Here is an 18825-nt window from a genome sequence, read left to right on the forward strand (position 1 = left end):
TCCCTGTACCTTGGCTTCTCGCAGCGAGGGAACCGCCAGAAGGCCCTCGGCGCTGGAACCTCAGTGTCCGGGCAGAATGATGGGGATGGAGACGCTCCTTCAGGTATACTGGACTGAGGTCGTTTAGGGCTTTAAAGGTCAGCACCAACACTTTGAATTGTGCTCGGAAATGTACTGGGAGCCAGGGTAGGTTTTTCAAGATCGGTGTTATATGATCTCGGCAGCCGCTCCCAGTCACCAGTCTAGCTGGCACATTCTGGATTAGTTGTAGTTTCCGGGTCACCTTCAAAGGGTGTCCCACATAGAGCACATTGCAGTAGTCCAAGCAAGAGATAACTAGAGCATGCACCACTCTGGGGAGACAGTCTGCAGGCAGGTAGGGTCTCAGCCTGCGTACCAGATGGAGCTGATAAACAGCTGCCCTGGACACAGAATTGACCTACGCCTCCATGGGCAGCTGTGAGTCCAGAATGACTCCTAGGCTGTGCACCTGGTCCTTCAGGGGCACAGTTACCCCATTCAGGACCAGGCAGCCCTCCAAACCCGCATGTTCAAATATGTGGGTTCTAAGGTAAGGGATGTATAAAAAGGTATCAATTCATTTTTTTAAAAAAACAGAAATGTATTACTAGGGGGAATGTAGCTTTGCAAAAAATAATATATATTTTGGGGGGAAATGCTCTAAATGGCTGATGAATTTTCATGAGGACTAGAAACAGTGTACTCATTTTTTAAAAAAAAACTGATGTGGAAATGTGGAGAACTGAACTTAAAAACGAGAAACCGATGCTGCCAGTTTCACCTATCTCTCATCAGGAAAGCCTTTCTTGATGCCCGGTGCCCCAGGCAAGCAGGGATGGTGCAGGAAGTCATCCTAAAAAAATGGAAATGAGAACAGAAACCCCACAGAACAAAACCTTACAGGTCAGTGAAAGCAAGAGCAAAAAGATTTGTCTTTCCAAGGTGTCTGAAGCAAAGAACTGGTGATGGATGCTTCACGTTTGGCAGCCAGCGTGCCAGGGCAACAACAGAAAATGCCCATTTTGGGGTCACTGCCGTGAGCAAAATTTCTCCAGGTGACCTTACAGGGGCCTTGACAAGGGCAGGTGGTACTTCAGGTAATGTGGTCCTGGGTTGTTCCTTGAGGTTGTGTGGCCATTCTCCCTTTTAAATGTAAGATTCTAGTCTTCATGGTTCTGAACTGAACAAGCGGGTCCAATACCCTCTTCTTGAAGCCCCGAAGGAAAACCCGGAAGCAGGATCTAAACGCACGGGCCCTCTCACCTCCTGGCACTCAGAAGCGTCGTCGTTTCTGGTCAGAAAGGGAACAGCTTAGCCATTTGTGGCCAGGAGCCATTGAGAGCCCTCTGTTCCTCCCTGAATTTCTCTCGTCCTCTTTTAAAACCACATTTTAAAGCCATTTAGAGCAGGAGGCCCTCCCTTTCTTTTGCCTATTTGCTTGAGGTGTCTCCCTGCACGGATGACACCGGATTCCCCACAAACCAAGATTCCTGCATCACAAGGGGTTGGACTAGATGACCCTTGGGGTCCCTTTCGAATCTATGATAAGAATCTAGAAAGCTGCCTTATCCCAAGTCAGAACATTGGCCCTTCTAGCTCAGGTTTCTCTCCTCTGGCTGGCAGTGGCTGTCCAGGGTTTCAAAGCAAGCATCTTTCTTGGCCAGCTGTTAACTGGAGATGACAAGGATTGAACCTAGGGCTATTCTGCATGCAGGCTTCGGTCCTTAACCAGAGTAGTTGGGCTACCTTTAAAGCCCTAAACGGCCTCAGCCCAGTATACCTGAAGGAGCGTCTCCACCCCTATCGTTCTGCCAGGACACTGAGGTCCAGCGCCGAGGGCCTTCTGGCAGTTCCCTCACTGCGAGAAGCCAAGTTACAGGGAACCAGGCAGAGAGGGCCTTCTCGGTAGTGGCACCCGCCCTGTGGAACGCCCTCCCACCAGATGTCAAAGAGAAGAACAACTACCAGACATTTAGAAGACATCTGAAGGCAGCCCTGTTTAGGGAAGCTTTTAATGTTTAATAGGTTATTGTATTTTAGTGTTCTGTTGGAAGCCGCCCAGAGTGGCTGGGGAAACCCAGCCAGATAGGCGGGGTATAAATAATAAATTATTATTATTATTATTATTATTATTATTATTATTATTATTATTATTATTTATTATCAGCCTAAGTGGATAATGGGCCAGCTTTGCCACAGGGCTTACCACCAGTGACAGAGATGGAGGTGGGATCATCTCCAAACTGCATCCCTGTTCTTCCAGAGAGAGTGTAGCCCCCCTCCAGAAGTAAACTCCCCAGCCTGGGAAGAGCTCACCCACGAATTCTCCATCTCACCTGGATTCGGTCTCAGTTTGTCCACCCTCCATCCAGCTCTCCACTACATCCAGGTTCCTGTCTGGAACAGTTGCAGCCTCCCCTGGTTAAGAAACAGAAGGACAGAGGAAGAGATCCATTTGCAATTCTAATGAGCAATTTAACAGAGGAAGAATGCAGTGGAGCGATTTGTGAGCACAAAGAAAGGAAGAGAGGGCAGCCCTTCCAAATGCAGCCCTGGGCACCCTGGCAGGATCTCACCCCCACCCCAGCCATTGGCTCCCTGTCTGGCTCTCTCTCTCTGGCCACTCCCCTTTATAAAGTCCACCTGCTGTTGCTCAGCCTCACCTAACGGACCGAAATCCCTGCAGGAGAAGATCCGAAGAGCAGGCAAACATCCCTCTGCGGATTCCAAAGCCAGCCCCAGCTAGTGCCTCAGTTTCCCCAAAGGTATGTAACACGACTGCCTCGTTGGCCAGGGGAAAGAGTGGCTTAGGCGGCCTCCGTCTCTCCCTTGAGCAGAGAGAGACCTGTCTCCCTTTCAGGTACATAAAACTTGCTTTATTTAATGACGCTGAAATATCCTGATAAGCAGGCTCAGGGACACTGCCTTCTCTGGTTCCTTCAAAGCCAGGTCATTATTTATCCGCGCACACTAGGATTTCTTCTAGGGAGCCAAAGGATCTGCATAAACATTTCTCGTTTCGTATGCGAAGTTCCTCTTGGCTGGGCTCCAGGGCTCCACACCAAGGGTGTTCTTGTGTGTCCTGAGGACTTTGAGCTTGTCTTTCTCAAGCAGTCATCCGATGGCACCTTTTGCAAGGGTGGGGTGAGGAGGTTCTGCCTCTCCAAGGAGCTGGGGGAGGTTCCCAGTCTGCCTGGCCAGGTCCTTGAGAGTGCTGAAAGAGTCACTGTTTGGACCTTGGGCAGTTGAAAACAAAGGCTGCTTCTGAGATCAGGGGGAGTCTTTGCCCTTTCTAGGGCTCTGGGTGCCACAAGCATGCCAGTTCTTCCCTGTGTTCAGAAAGGATGAGGGAGGATGGAGCAATTTGACCCCCTCAGGTGGCCCTACCTAGGCAGGTAGTCCTCGTCTTCTTGACAGCCAGCCAGACACCCAAACATGCTGATGATGGCTCCAGTGGGGCGAAGATGATGTCTGAGCTGCTCCCAGGATCCCTGAGTCATAATTGCTGCCTTGCCTGTCTTCCCTGAATGATCAACACCTTTAATGTAAATCTCAGAAATGCCTTCCTGTCAGTCAGGTTCAGGAGGGGCCATGCATGCTCTGAAACCAAACCCCATGAGTATTCCAGGGGTCCTGCGAGCCCCTTCAGAAGAAGATTCCCTTTTCAACGTCCTCCTCAAAGCCGTGCAGCCCGTGTAGGGTATATGACTTGGGGAGGGGGACAAAGTGTTACCCTACTTGCAGGGTGCCTTCATCCTCACTGCTTTTGTTGGGAGACAAGAAGAAGAAGAAGAGTTTGGATTTGATATCCCGCTTTATCACTACCCGAAGGAGTCTCAAAGCGGCTAACATTCTCCTATCCCTTCCTCGCCCACAACAAACACTCTGTGGGGTGAGTGGGGCTGAGAGACTTCAAAGAAGTGTGACTGGCCCAAGGTCACCCAGCAGCTGCATGTGGAGGAGCAGGGAATCGAACCCGGTTCACCAGATTACGAATCCACCACTCTTAACCACTACACCACACTGGCTCACAAGGGGTCCTGGTTTTCTCAGCCTCCTGGGAAGGTCTCTCGGCTTGCAAAGGGGTCCCACAGAAAGAAAGAGTACTGCATCTGAGATCAGAGTTGAGGGTTAGTGCCCTGCAGGCATCTGACGCCCACAGAGTCAAGGCTTGCACTTGTGCCCGCACGTCAGGTGAAGGCAGGTGGGGTACTCTGTCCCTTCCCAGGACTTCTGTCCTCTGACAGCCTCTTCACTGGGAAGCCAGGTTTACTGGCAGGAAACGCTTTAAATCTTCCCCTTTACCTTGTCCGCTGTGCAAGCGTCCGGTTTGGAGGGTGCTGGTTAAGCCAGGATTAGCTGCTGTGATCGCAGGCTCTGATGCCAAACTGAGTCACTGGATCATGCCAATCACTGTGTCATGCCAAAAAGCATTAGTTCCCCAAGACAGACAGACAATGGCATTTGGAACCGAAACCCACCTGTGGCTCCTCCTGATTCTTGGATGCTTGCGAGCCGCAGCAGATGATGTGATTTCTCCTCCACTGTTTGCAGAAAGGGAGATGCCCCTCTGACAAACACACAGAGGCTGCCCAACCAGTGTGGAGCCAGACTGGGGCCCAAACTCTTGCATTCGTCTCCGTGTGAAGGGAGCAAGCTTTTTGCAAGGCCTGCCTTGAGGTAAAAAAGGTAAAGGTAAAGGGACCCCTGACCATTAGGTCCAGTCGTGGCCGACTCTGGGGTTGCGGCGCTCATCTCGCTTTATTGGCTGAGGGAGCCGGTGTACAGTTTCCGGGTCATGTGGTCAGCATGACTAAGCCGCTTCTGGCGAATCAGAGCAGCGCACAGAAACGCCGTTTACCTTCCCGCCAGAGTGATACCTATTTATCTACTTGCACTGGTATGCTTTCGAACTGCTAGGTTGGCAGGAGCAGGGACCGAGCAACAGGAGCTCACCCCGTCACAGGGATTCAAACCGCCGACCTTCTGATCGGCAAGTCCTAGGCTCTGTGGTTTAGTCGCCAGGAAAGAGCTTCCCTTGGCATGGGTGGGTCAAACTCTGCCCAGAAGAAGCCTTGGATTGCCACTGCCACCACCACCACTGGACTCAGATGGCCTGGCCAGCATCGGGAGGAAGCTCCAGAAGAGATCAAACCACCCATTATGCAGAGTGTGGTGCCATGACGAACAAGGTGCCCCAAGACCTTTGCAATCCTCTGGAGCCCCAGGCATATTGCAGGCCAAAGGGGGGAACCCTGCAGCCCTCCAGGAATAACTGGACTTCAGCTCCCATCTTTCCTGACCATTGGCCGTCCTGGCTGGGGCTGATGGGAGCTGGAGTCCAACAACATATTGGCGAATTGGGCTAAGAAGCTTGAAGCACTGGCTTCCTTCACAGGCAGGCACAGTTCCCGATGCAACCTCTGGCTGTGGCATCCCATTAGAAAGGAGAATTGCACGGCGTAGCTGAGACCTAACCCTGTGCAAGCCCCAACAGAACAAGCCAAGGCTGCACAAGAGTAAGAGACATCTGCTCAGTCCCACTGGAGATCTAGACCTGTGTTAGGCAGACAGAATAGGGCCTAAGCTGGGCAGGCAGGTGCTGGCTTAGAGTCGGGCGCGCCTCAGGCGCAGGCCAATCTCACCCCAGCAATGGCATAATGGAACTCCAGCATGAGAGTCCCACCAGAGCAGTCAAGGGAGAACACAGGATATCACCCTCTCAGGCAAGAATGAGAGCCAGCTGTTTCTCACCACCAGCAGCCTGGAAGTCTCAGGCAAGGAACCCCACATCCCAGAGAACCATGAGTGCATCTTGGAGCATGCAAAGTGATGGAGACTCTGGTGCTAGAATTAAGTCCATCAAATGTTCATCACCACCACCACAAGCTACGAGCACCACCATGCTGACAGGCGCATTTTAGCCCTGGTCGCCCCCCAGCACCATGGACTATGGTTACCAGATTTTTTTCAATGAATCCGGGGACACTTATTTTTTTTTTTTTTTTTTGAAGCTGAGTAGCAACAGGGAGTCAGTATTGGGGATGGTGAGGCAAAAGACCCTGAGCCCAAGCACACATGCACATTGTATAAAGGTACAAAGCTCTTCTTTCATACCTTGTGAAACATAAATGTGCAGAGTTTTTAAAAAATGGTCAATGGCCGGCCAGCCACAACTCCCAAGCCTCCCCCGATCAGTCAAAACAAAGGAAGAGGGCAGGAGATCTGTACCACCGGACGTCCCCAGTTCCCCTCTGGCAGTGGCAGAGGCAGTCAGCAGCCTGGAGCCAACCTGGTAGCGCAGTTGGCTTTGGCTGACTTCAGGAGCTGGTTGATGGTCGCTGCCGTGGCGCCCGCCATTTTTCCTCTTGGAAGTCCTCATATGATGTGTCCTGTGCACAACACATCATATGGGGACTTCCAAGAGGAAAAATGGCGGGTGCCATGGCAGCGAGCAGCTCCTGAAGCCAGCCAGAGCCAACTGCGCTACCAGGCTGGCTCTGGGCTGCTGAGACTGCCGCTGCCACATTTCCCGGGGACAGATTTGCAAATCTGGGGACATTCCGGGGACGGAATTTGTCCAGGGACAGATTTGCAAATCCGGGGGCTGTCCCCAGGAACCAGGGACGTCTGGTAACCCTACCGTGGACCCTGTTTTATTTATTATTACAGTGGTACCTCGGGCTAAGTATTTAATTCGTTCTGGAGGTCCGTTCTTAACCTGAAACTGTTCTTAACCTGAAGCACCATTTTAGCTAATGGGGCCTCTTGCTGCTGCCGTGTCACTGTTGCACAATTTCTGTTCTCATCCTGAAGCAAAGTTCTTAACCTGAAGCACTATTTCTGGGTTAGCGGAGTCTGTAACCTGAAGTGTATGTAACCTGAAGCGTATGTAACCCGAGGTACCACTGTACTTTGTTTATTGCATTTATCTCCCACCTCTCCCTCCAAGAAGCTCCATACATGCTTCTCCTCTCAACACCACCCCACATCCTATTTAAGCCCCACAACAACCCCGTGAGGTAGGTTAGGCTGAGAGGCGGTGACTGGCCCAAGGTCACCCAGTGAGCTTCTTCACGGCTGAGTGGGGATTTGAACCCTGGTCTCCCAGGTCCTAGTCCAGCACTCTAACCACACTGGCCCTGTCTTTCGTGTGTGTTATGTTTTTGTCCGATCCGCTTGTCTGCTAGAGCAAGCCTAATTAAAAACCTCATATGTGATATATTTACACTCACCAATAAGTAACAGATTTTCTTTGTTACTGTTCGGGGGCCGGGGGGGGGGGGATAGCTGCATGAAGAAGCTCTTTCCAAAGCCTTCTGGTGGGGTTGTTAAGGAGCAAGATCACCTGCCATCACACCTTGGCCACAAATGCATATAAGCAACCCTTTCCAGGTATTCCATCTCCCCTCTAAAGATGCCCTTTGCACGTGGTCAAATGGCAAACAGCCTCTCTGCCCCTCTCCCTGCATGGTTTTCTGTTTATCTCCCCACAGTTGCTGCTCCACGGCCAAGGAAACTTATTTATATTATTTAAGAGTTTTCTGACCCTAACCTTTCGCCACAAGGTCCTGGGGTGTGTGCAGTGGAGGGTTACAAACATATGATTGTACAACATAAAAAATCTAATAGAACAATTTAAAACAAACCAAAGAACACACGCAAACAAATGTGGATTGTCTGCTTGACAAGGCTCTTTGTTCCGGGTCGGCTGGGTTATTTGCCAACAGATCGAGTGCAGAGATGGGCAGGAAACCGCAGTCAAGGAAGGCAGGTTTAATTCCTGGTGTGTGCCAAAGGTTGGCTTTGTCTGCTTTCAAGGGTCCTTGTGCTCTGCCCAGTTGCCCGAGAGCAGAAGAACTTTACTTGCCAGGGAGTGAAAGGATCTGCTCAGGTTACCCGCAAGTCTGGGCACAGAAGCGGAGGCTCTCTGCTCCTTCGGACTGCGTGCATATTTCAGAAATAATTCTGGAAATACCAGTTTGGGGGCAGGGGGTGGAGGAAGCTGCCTTGTCCCAAGTCAGACCATTGGTCCATTGTTTACACTGACTGGTGACGACTTTCCAGGGTTTCAGACAGGTGTTTCTCCCAGCTCTACCTAGAGATGCCACTGGGAACTGAACTTGGGACCTTCTGATGTGGAGCTATGCCACTTCCCCCAATTAATGCAATTAATTGGCTCCATTCCACAGTCTGGAAGAGACTGCAGCTGGCAAAGAGTGGCTTGTGGTATCCAGCATCCGTAAGATCATCCCTGAGTCCTGCAGAACAGATTCCAACTGGTTTGCAGCAACCCTGCAGTGTTGTCAGACACCTAATGTGGGTTGGGAGTTGGGCTGAAGCAGAGAAAGAGAACAGATTACAACAATCTGTAGTCCACTGTTAATATTTCAGGCAAGAGGGAGGCTGAAGATGGTTTGGACTCCCTGTCGGAAAATAAGTTCTAGTCTGATGAGAGAAGGAGAACAAAAAATTCTCTAGCCACTTTCTCCATGCTGGGCATAACTTGATGAACTTCTGCCATGTTGCCTCTTACTCATCTATTCTCTAATATTTTTCCTTATACGGTTCAGGACCACAATACCTAAAGGACCGCCTCTCCCAATATAAACCAACCTGGACTCTGTGTTCATCTTCTGAGACCCTTCTTCCTGTGCCTCCTCCATGAGAGCCTGGAGGGTGGCAACATGAGAGCGTGGCCTTTTCTGCAGTGGCTCCCCCTTTTTGAAATGCTCTCCCCAGGGAGACTTGCCTGTCACCTTCATTATACACCTTTAGTTAGGCACCAGGTGGAAACTTTCCTCTTCAACCAGGCCTTGGACTGATTGGCACCCAATGCCCTTTTAAATGTGTTTGTGGAAGGGAGGGTTATTGGTTTCTTTCTACTGTGTTATATATTTTGTGTTTTTATATTGTAATTTTATGTTGTGAGCTGCCCCTAAATCTACAGGTATAGGGGCAGCATACAAACCTAATAGTTAATAAGATGGAGTCGCTCCATCCCCTTGGCAATTCTGCTTGCCCTATTCTGAGCTCCTCTCGTTTTCTCCTCAGAAACGGCCAAAATGAAGATGCTGGTGCTGAACTCGAAACGCCTGCAGATCGGGGCCCTGACTGGGCTGCTCCTCCTCCTCGCGGCTCTTGTTGGCCTTTTCTTTGGGCTCCGCTCTAAGCCATCCTTTGCTCCCCTAGAAGACGGCCACATCTACAAGAGTGCCGCCGTGGCCACAGACGCAGGGCCCTGCTCTGTCGTGGGCAGGTAGGCAGGTCCATCCCTTCCCCCCCCCCCAAGGTGGCAGGAAGCCTAGTGAGGAGGAACGCTGCCCCTGCCTGCTGGGCTGTGACAAGGCTTTGTCTTCCACAGCGATATCCTTCAAAAGGGCGGCTCAGCCGTGGATTCTGCCATTGCGGCTCTCCTCTGCGTGGGCCTGATGAACCCCCACAGCATGGGCATCGGAGGGGGGCTCGTCTTCACCATTTCTACAGCGGACGGTAAGTGTTATGTACTGAAGTTCTCACCCTGGGCCAGCAGGGGGATACTGTAGATAGTTATGCAAATAAGGGATCGAAAGTGACGTTCAGTGATTGGATAGTTTTAGAAAATTGTTACAGTTACGTTGTACTGGAGCTCTATATAAGCAGGCTGACTGAACCCTTCAGTTCAGTTGTGTTCTGGCCTGTGAATAAACAAGAGCTGTTAGAAGAATCGCTGTGTCGTCTGATATGTTCACCCACAACTTAATAGTAAGGATGGGCAGAGGGAGCTCTTTCTGCCGCAGGGGGGTGGCAAGACATGCCTGCCTGCCTGGGGCAGCTGCTAAGGCTGCCTTTTCCAACTGGGTGCCCCCAGATGTTTTGGACTACAATTCCCATCAGCCCCAGGCAGCTGGTTGGGGTTGATGGGGATTGTAGTCTGGAACCTGAAGGGGCACCAGTTCTGGTGGAAGCCACCAGAGACCCCTCAGGCTTCGGTATGTTTTTCTTGAAAATAGTGTTGCACACCACCCAAATCTCTGAGATTCCAGGGGTTCTAGGTGTGCTCACCTAAGGTCTGAGTTTCCTTCTGGGAATGAGGCACAGGGGAGACTGCGGTGTCTTTATGGTATATGGTTTATTTACATATCTATACAACCTGAGCTTATGATGGAGGGATTTGTGGCATTCATGCTCCAAGAGGTTCTGGCTTCTCCTATAACCACAGCAGCCTTGGACATAAGTAGACGCCAGCCAATCAAATGCTGCTCTTCGACTGTCACTCCAGCCTGCTGCTTATTATGTCCATTTTATAACTCCTAACTGCAATCCTAAAACACTTTAAAGCTAACTCTCATTAGAGGAAAGGGGGGAGGGAACCCATTCATTTGCAAATGAAATTTCCTCTTGATCTTTTGTTGTTCTAATCGCTCCTTATCCCCAGGCTATCACCTCCTGCAGAAGGGTAAAGGTAAAGGTAAAGGTACCCCTGACCGTTAGGTCCAGTCGCGGATGACTCTGGGGTTGCGCTCTCATCTCGCTCTATAGACTGAGGGAGCTGGTGTTTGTCTGCAGACAGCTTCCAGATCATGTGGCCAGCATGACTAGGCTGCTTCTGGCAAACCAGAGCAGCGCACGGAAACACTGTTTACCTTCCTGCCGGAGCAGTACCTATTTATCTACTTGCACTTTGATGTGATTTTGAACTGCTAGGTTGGCAGGAGCAGGGACCAAGCAACAGGAGCTCACCCCGTTGCGGGGATTCGAGCCGCCGACCTTCCGATTGACAAGCCCTAGGCTCAGTGGTTTAGACCACAGCGCCACCCACACCCCGCCACCCGCAGAAGGCTAGTCCTGGCTTAATTCGCTTTTGACACATCACAGGAAGCACTAGGTTGGCTTAATTAGCTATTGACACATGTTGATTCCATAGGGTTAGAAGCCCTTAGAACACAGCTCAAATACACACACGGGTCTAGCAGCCAGTTTTAACACACAAACCTTAATTAAATTCTAACACTAGCTTGATCCGGAATTTAGGGTGTCTTGCACCCACCCTGATTACAAAGTAAATATAGCTGTACCAAGCAGTCCTAATAATGAGGAATGGGATAACAAAGCTTGCTGAGTGTGGGTTACTCTAGATATAAGGTAACATTAGGTAAACGTAAAGGGACCCCTGACCATTAGGTCCAGTCGTGGCCGACTCTGTGGTTGCAGCGCTCATCTCGCTTTATTGGCCGAGGGAGCCGGTGTACAGCTTCTGGGTTATGTGGCCGGCATGACTAAGCCGCTTCTGGCGAACCAGAGCAGTGCACAGAAACACCGTTTACCTTCCCGCTGGAGCAGTACCTATTTATCTACTTGCACTGGTGTGCTTTCGAACTGCTAGGTTGGCAGGAGCAGGGACCGAGCAATGGGAGCTCACCCCGTCGCACGGATTCAAACCGCCGACCTTCTGATTGGCAAGCCTTAGGCTCTGTGGTTTAGACCACAGCGCCACCCGTGTTCCTAAGGTAACATTACCAAAGTATAATACCAGTGGTAGGCAGCTTTCAACACAAAGAGCTGAGTTGTCCACTCCTGCTGTTGAATTGTTCACCTGCAAAGTTCAACTAGTGTATCGTCAGTGCGTACGCAATGATTGAGCTGTACAAATCAGCAACTGGGCACTTCCACACCGACTCTTGTACATGCTTGGAGAAACAGCTTGCCCCTCCCTGTGTTTCAATGTAATGTGCGAACCAGCCAGCAGCACTGCAGAGATGTGATCCTAGAGCATGCCAATTTCTGACTTGGCCAGATTCATCACTGTGTTGACTCCCTGACAATCTGTGGACAAATGCTGAGACAGATTTTTTGCCTCTCGACAGGGAAAGTGGAAGTCATCAATGCCAGGGAGACGGCGCCAAGAAGTGCATCCCGGGATATGTTTGGCAATGACACACAGCTGTCCAAGAAAGGTAAAGGGATGGGAAATCCTTCATTGGTGTTATTGGCAGGCTGGGATCCAGGTAGGTTGGCACGTCTAGAGTATTGTGGTATAGGTAAAGGTGTCCCTGAAGTTGTCCTAAATGCTCCTCATCTACCTCCATTCCTGAGTCCGAAAAATGGACCTTCCTGCTCAGGCTGTGCCATGTCTTTTAAATATATATATATATAATTTTTATTAAATTTTCTCTTTTACAATTTCATATAAACATTTTACAGCCTTAAGATGTCAATGACTTCCCTTCTCTTTCCAAGATTCGTTTTACGTATCTTAAATCACTGCGTATTTTACAAAAACTATACCAATCTGTTTTCCACTATTGCATCCACCCAAACTTATTTACACTGTTGAATTTATCTTAAGGCTTCCAGCGTTTTCAGCTGTACACAATTCTTTTCCAGATATTCAGTGAACGTTTTCCAATCTTCTTTAAAGATGTGTTCTTCTTGTTCTCTTACTCCATATGTTTTTCTGCAAGTTGTGCATATTCTGTCAACTTAAGCTGCCATCCTTCTTTAGTTGGGAACTCGCTCGCTTTCCATTTTGGGGCTAACAAAACACAGGCCACAGTTGTATAAATAAATAAGTTTTTCTGTCACCTGGGAATTTCAGTCTGAATTATCTGGGCTGTGCCATGTTTTTTTCTCCAATGAAGAGTATGAGGAAGAAGCTCCATCTTACAGTTATTTTAAAAAATCTCCCACTAATCTACTGAATCATAGAATCATAAAATTTGTAGAGCTGGAAGGGATCCCATAGGTCATCTAGTCCAATCCCCTGCAGTACAGCAATCTCGACTAAAGCATCCATGACAGATGGCCATCCCGTCTCTGCTTAGAAACCTCCAATGAAGCAGAGTCCACAACCTCCTGAAATCACGACCTTGCCCAGGAAACTTGTGCAAAGCACGATGGCACCAAGGGCAAGAAATCAATCTGTTTGTTTGTTTGTTTGTTTGTTTAGAGTATTTGTGCCCCACTCTTCATCCTGAAAGGCTCTCAGAGTGGCTTGCATGCGATCAAAACAAGACAGTCCTTACAATTGGGGGGGGGGGGGAGACACCACACGCAAGGAAAAGGTGACAGGAAGGGAAGAGGAAAACCAAAACTCAAGAGCCTATTTCTAAAAGTTGTTCCTATAATGACCAGTTGGCAGGAGGTGCCTGATGAACCTAAGACTGTACACACTTAGCATTTTGCTAGCCTTGATTTAAATTGGTTCATGGGGTGCCCTTGTCTGGTTTGCATCCCGCCAGGCCTTACTCAGTTGCCTGGGCTCTAACCTAATTAAGACACCCCAAGCACTTTCTAGACTGGTGACTGGGAGCAGCCGCCGAGACCACATAACACCGGTCTTGGCTCCCAGTACGTTTCCGAGCACAATTCAAAGTGTTGGTGCTGACCTTTAAAGCCCTAAATGGCCTCGGCCCAGTAGACCTGAAGGAGCGTCTCCACCCCCATTGTTCTGCCCGGACACTGAGGTCCAGCTCCGAGGGCCTTCTGGTGGTTCCCTTGCTGTGAAAAGCAAAGTTGCAGTGAACCAGGCAGAGGGCCTTCTCGGTAGTGGCACCTGCCCTGTGGAACGCCCTCCCACCAGATGTCAAGGAAATAAACAACTATCTGACGTTTAGAAGGCAGCCCTGTTTAGGGAAGTTTCTAATGACTGATGTCTTAATGTATTTTTAATCTCTTGTTGGAAGCCGCCCACAGTGGCTGGGGAAAACCAGCCAGATGGGTAGGGTAAAAATAGTGTATTATTATTATTATTATTATTTATTTTATTTTGGCCACTTTCAAGAGGTCTGCAGAAGTACCCTCCAAGTCCTTTCATGAAGGCTAAACTTTACCAGCCCCCTGAATGCCACTCACAAGTTTGCTGGGGTCCCCAGCACTGACCCAAGGGCCCTGACTGCCTTCTTCTTCTCCTCTTATGAGCCAGCAATTGAGGGGAGTCCATCTTGGCCCACAGGTGCCCCTCTCCTCACCTCACCTCCTTCTCCATGAGGTGCAAAGAGGGAGTTGTGCGCAGCCCTTTGAATGTGGGCTGTCCTGAGGCAAAGCTTCCCCAAAGCTCCCTGCCCCTCAGATACTGGAATTTTGATCTGCTTGCTCTCTGCTCTCTGATTGTGGTGTATTGATCTGCTTGCTCTCTCTCTTTTTTCCCCCCAATTTTTTTTTATTGGTTTTCACAACATTATAAACAAACAAACAAACACATAAGACAAACAAACCTAAATCATAGCCTTATTAAAAATTACACTTATTAACATTGTTAAGTGACTTCCTCGCATCCCCTTGGTTGAATTTCATTGCATATCCTTTTAATGGTTTTCCAAATCACAGTTCTTATAAAATTTAACTTAAACATTAACATCTTTAAATCTTCACATTATGAAATTAAACATATTAATTCATCACTTAACATAAATAAAATCCTAAGCCGATTAAGTATCTGCAAGCTGTTTTCAGTTAATTTAACTTAACATATTTAACTATGTAATCATTAAATTTAATCCACTCTTCCTGATACTCCTCCTCTTTCTGGTCACAGACTCTTCCGGTTAGGTTGGCTAGCTCTGAAAAATCATCTTCATCTGCCATTCTTCTATCGTTGGTAATTCTTGGGTTTTCCACTTTTTAGCCAACAAAATACAAGTAGCAGTTGTGGCATACAAAAATAATTTAACATCTTGATCTCCTTGCTCTCTCTGCCTGTTCCAGGAGGGTTGTCCATTGCAATTCCGGGAGAGATCCGTGGCTACGAAATGGCTCACAAACGGCACGGCAAGCTGGCATGGAAGGAGCTGTTTCTGCCCAGCATCGAACTGGCACGGAAGGGTTTCCCGGTTGGGAAAGGCCTGGCAGGAGCCCTGGCGTATAGAAAGGAAGCGGTTGAGAGCAACCCGTCCATGTGGTAGGTTTTGGGGGTAAGGCACTCTGTGGCACAGGGAGGTCAAAAGCGCAGTGGGAGCTCAACTGAGGGAGCGGTGATGGGGTTGGCTCCCTCACAGGGAGATCAGAGCCAAAGGAGGCCACCAAACCTTCAGCAAACCTTTTGGCCGTACCTTGGCTGGAATTTGGCACGGCTGCCAAGTGCCTGATGAAATGGATTCAGGGGCCAAATCTGCTCCACAGGCTGCCAGCTCTCTCTGTTTCCCATTTAGGTCATGACAGTTGTTCATTCCAGTTTAATAAATCCCACAGAAAACAACCCTTGAAGAGATGTAGCATCTCAACAAAGCATGTCTCATGTTTTAGGCTCAAAGGCCTTTCTATGGAAGTCTGACTGACCAGACATTTTGCTGCCTCAGGCAGATCAGCAAGTGGCGCCATCGCTCGCCCCACCTACCCCCAAGTCAACGTGCAGAGTTCACCTGAACATGTGCAGAGTTGGGCCCTCTTCAGGTGTTCAGTATCCACATTGAAGAAAGGGTGAAGGTACACCAGCCTTTCCCAGCCTGATGCATTCCAAATATTTTGGACTACAAGTCCCATCAGTCCCAGCATAATATGGCTGCCCTGGTTGGGGCGGATAGAAGTTTTAGTTCAAAACATCTGAAGGCTGCCAGGTTGGGGGAGGATGTCCTGCAAGCCTTCCCATCCACTGTAGACCCTGGAAGGTGACCCATGGTGCTGTCTTCTGCCTCAACATGCTGCCATTGACAGGGTTCCCCAAACCTGAGTCTCTAGCTGGTTTTGGACTACAATTCCCATCATCTGTGACCATGGCCCCACTAGCCAGGGATGATGGGAATTGTAGTCCAAAGACATCTGGAGACCGAGGTTTGAGAAACTCTGATCTAGGAGGTTACAGTGCTGCCATGTGAGCTAGCATGCAAGCACCCAGTTGGCCAACTCTCCTTTTTTAAAAAAGTTTTTTATTTTTACTTTTCAAATTTATATATTTCATTCATTTTACAATCCATTTAACATTTCAAAATTTGTCTACCTTCCCCTGCTTTCTGCGGTTCATTAAATTTATTTTTAAAATCTTCTGCATATCCAAATTAACTTAATTTGCTCATTTATTTATGTACTGTAAATACCATATTTTTCGCTCTATAAGACGCACCAGACCACCAGACGCACCTAGTTTTTGGAGGAGGAAAACAAGAAAAAAAATATTATGAATCTCAGAAGCCAGAACAGCAAGAGGGATCGCTGCGCAGTGAAAGCAGCAATCCCTCTTGCTGTTCTGGCTTCTGGGATAGCTGCGCAGCCTGCATCCGCTCCATAAGACGCACACACATTTCCCCTTACTTTTTAGGAGGGAAAAAGTGAGTCTTATAGAGCAAAAAATACGGTATATACGGTACTCTTATAAAACGGCAGGTTATTACAATAATCTTGCTAATGTTTTTATCTGTTTACAATTTATCTTGAAATACTCAATAAACCATTTCCATTCTTTTATTAAAAAGTTTGTTATCTTGATTTCTTATTCTTCCGGTAAGTTTCGCCATTTTTGCATATTCTGTAATTTTTTTGTATCCATTCTTCCTTTCCTGCGACTTCTGCTTCTTTCCACTTTTGGGCAAGTAACATTCTGGCTGCTGTAGTAGCATACATGAATAAATTTCTATACAACTTAGGTAGTTCTGTCCCTATAACTCCCAAAAGAAAAGCTTCTGGGTTTTTTGTTTTTTTATAAACGTTATTTTGAACATCCTTTTCAATTCATTATATATCATTTCTCAGTAAGCTTTAACCTTACTACAAGACCACCATGTGGCCAACTCTCCTTGTCTTTCCTCTCCCTCTCCCCCACCAGTGCGGTCTTCTGCAAAGACGGGAAAGTTCTCCAGGAGAATGAGATTCTCACCCTACCCAACTTGGCCCGCACCTACGAGATCTTAGCCGATGAGGGTCCAGATGCCTTTTATACCGGGAGCTTAGCTCAGCAAATTATAGCCGACATCACAGCAGCAGGTAAGAAATCTGGATGTGGCAGAGGGCTTATATAGGAAAGGTCCACTGCCATTTCTAAACCCCATGAAAAGGCCACTGGCAGCTTGACAGTCTTATGGACTAGCCACCTCTCCGATTGTTTTTGCCACCCATGGCAGGGGTGTAGCCTTTAAAACCCATGCCAAGGCGTCCTGGGAGCTCTGGTTCAGTCCAGATCGCAGGAGCCAACTCCAAGGGTCTGAGATTCCTTCGCCCCACCCAAAAGTTGATGGGCATTGCCGTTCAAATGGCGTGCGTGCCCCATGTCCAGTGGTCAATTATGTGGAGCGGGGCTTATCTGGCTGGGGCCCCCAAATATTTTATTCAATTGGGACCCCTGTCCCCATCTTCTCTTCCAGGAGGGAACATGACTCTGGACGACTTGAGAGACTACACACCGATTCTAGATGAAAATCCTTTAAAGGTCCACATAGGAGAGCTCACCATGTTTGCACCCAATGCCCCCTTTAGTGGTGCTGTGCTGGCCCTGGCGCTCAACATCATGAAAGGTAAGCTTTCTCCTTATTGTTGTTTAGTCGTTTAGTCGTGTCCGACTCTTCGTGACCCCATGGACCAGAGCACGCCAGGCACTCCTGTCTTCCACTGCCTCCTGCAGTTTGGTCAGACTCATGTTTGTAGCTTCGAGAACACTGTCCAACCATCTCGTCCTCTGTCATCCCCTTCTCCTTGTGCCCTCCATCTTTCCCAGCATCAGGGTCTTTTCCAGGGAGTCTTCTCTTCTCATGAGGTGGCCAAAGTATTGGAGCCTCAGCTTCAGGATCTGTCCTTCCAGTGAGCACTCGGGGCTGATTTCCTTAAGAATGGATAGGTTTGATCTTCTTGCAGTCCATGGGACTCTCAAGAGTCTCCTCCAGCACCATAATTCAAAAGCATCAATTCTTCGGCGATCAGCCTTCTTTATGGTCCAGCTCTCACTTCCATACATCACTACTGGGAAAACCATAGCTTTTACTATACGGACCTTTGTTGGCAAGGTGATGTCTCTGCTTTTTAAGATGCTGTCTAGGTTTGCCATCGCCTTTCTCCCAAGGAGCTTTAAGCTTTCTCCTTTTTAAGGAGCTTAAGCTTTCTCCTTAAAGAGGCTTAAAAATGCCTACTTGTTTGTTGGATTTATATCCCATCTTTCCTCCCTAAGGAGCTGAAGGTGGCATACATGCTTCTCCCACCCACCCCATCTCAAATTAATCTCCTCAACAACCCTGCGAGGTAGGCTAGTGTCAGATGCTGATGGTGGTTGCTCATGAGTAACCAGGCAGGACTCCAACCTGTCTTTTACAGGTTTTATTGTGCAAACTATTTACAGTGCAGATCTGCAAAGTTCATGTCTGTCTCAGTCACTTGCAGAATCCGGGAGTGGCCCCTTCCAGCTTCTCCCCCAACATAAGAACTTCGGCACCCCAAGCCTCCTCCTCCCCTCCTTGCGTTTCACCCCTCTGCACAAGCTGGGTGATGGAAGTGGCGTGCGTCCCTCCTGGCCAGGTGAGGCGCTGGGGCTCTCAGCAGCATCCTCAAGCCTTTTCCTCGCTTGGCTGGCCCCTTCCCTCTCTTCTCCACTGGAGGTATGGCTTTTCCCACCGCTGGAAGAGGAACTGCTCCTCAGGAGTTTCGGAGGCTCTCTGTATTGCAACGGCCCCCCTACTTCTCTCCCCTGTTCCGATGGCAGTCCCCTGACAGCTAGGTTTGCCCAAGATCACCCAGCGAACTACATGTGGCCAAGTGAGGATATGCTGACTGGCTGCCATGCCCCCTCCCGCAAGGACTCTCTCCCCAACACCCCAACTGTTAGGTTGTGGGTGAACATATCGGACGACACAGCGATTCTTCAAACAGCTCTTGTTTATTCACAGGCCAGAACAGAACTGAACTGAAGAG

At 48.9% G+C, this 18825-nt stretch overlaps 1 protein-coding gene across 2 annotated transcripts in view; it reads left to right on the plus strand.

Annotated features, from left to right (window-relative positions):
* The window catches only part of GGT1 (gamma-glutamyltransferase 1), a 30121-nt gene that overhangs the window by 1506 nt on the left and 9790 nt on the right, over positions 1–18825 (plus strand). Inside the window, exons 2-8 of one of the 2 annotated variants that reach the window (XM_028710514.2) lie at positions 817–924; positions 9076–9280; positions 9386–9513; positions 11868–11957; positions 14707–14899; positions 16757–16914; positions 17292–17441. In XM_028710514.2, coding sequence (XP_028566347.2) covers positions 9087–9280; positions 9386–9513; positions 11868–11957; positions 14707–14899; positions 16757–16914; positions 17292–17441 — 913 coding nt within the window. In that variant the 5' untranslated portion in view covers positions 817–924; positions 9076–9086. Of the gene's footprint in view, positions 1–816; positions 925–2649; positions 2787–9075; positions 9281–9385; positions 9514–11867; positions 11958–14706; positions 14900–16756; positions 16915–17291; positions 17442–18825 lie in introns of those variants that run through there. The other variant, XM_028710513.2, reaches the window with a different exon arrangement.

This window comes from Podarcis muralis, chromosome 16, assembly GCF_964188315.1.
Source record: "Podarcis muralis chromosome 16, rPodMur119.hap1.1, whole genome shotgun sequence".
NCBI lineage: Eukaryota > Metazoa > Chordata > Lepidosauria > Squamata > Lacertidae > Podarcis > Podarcis muralis.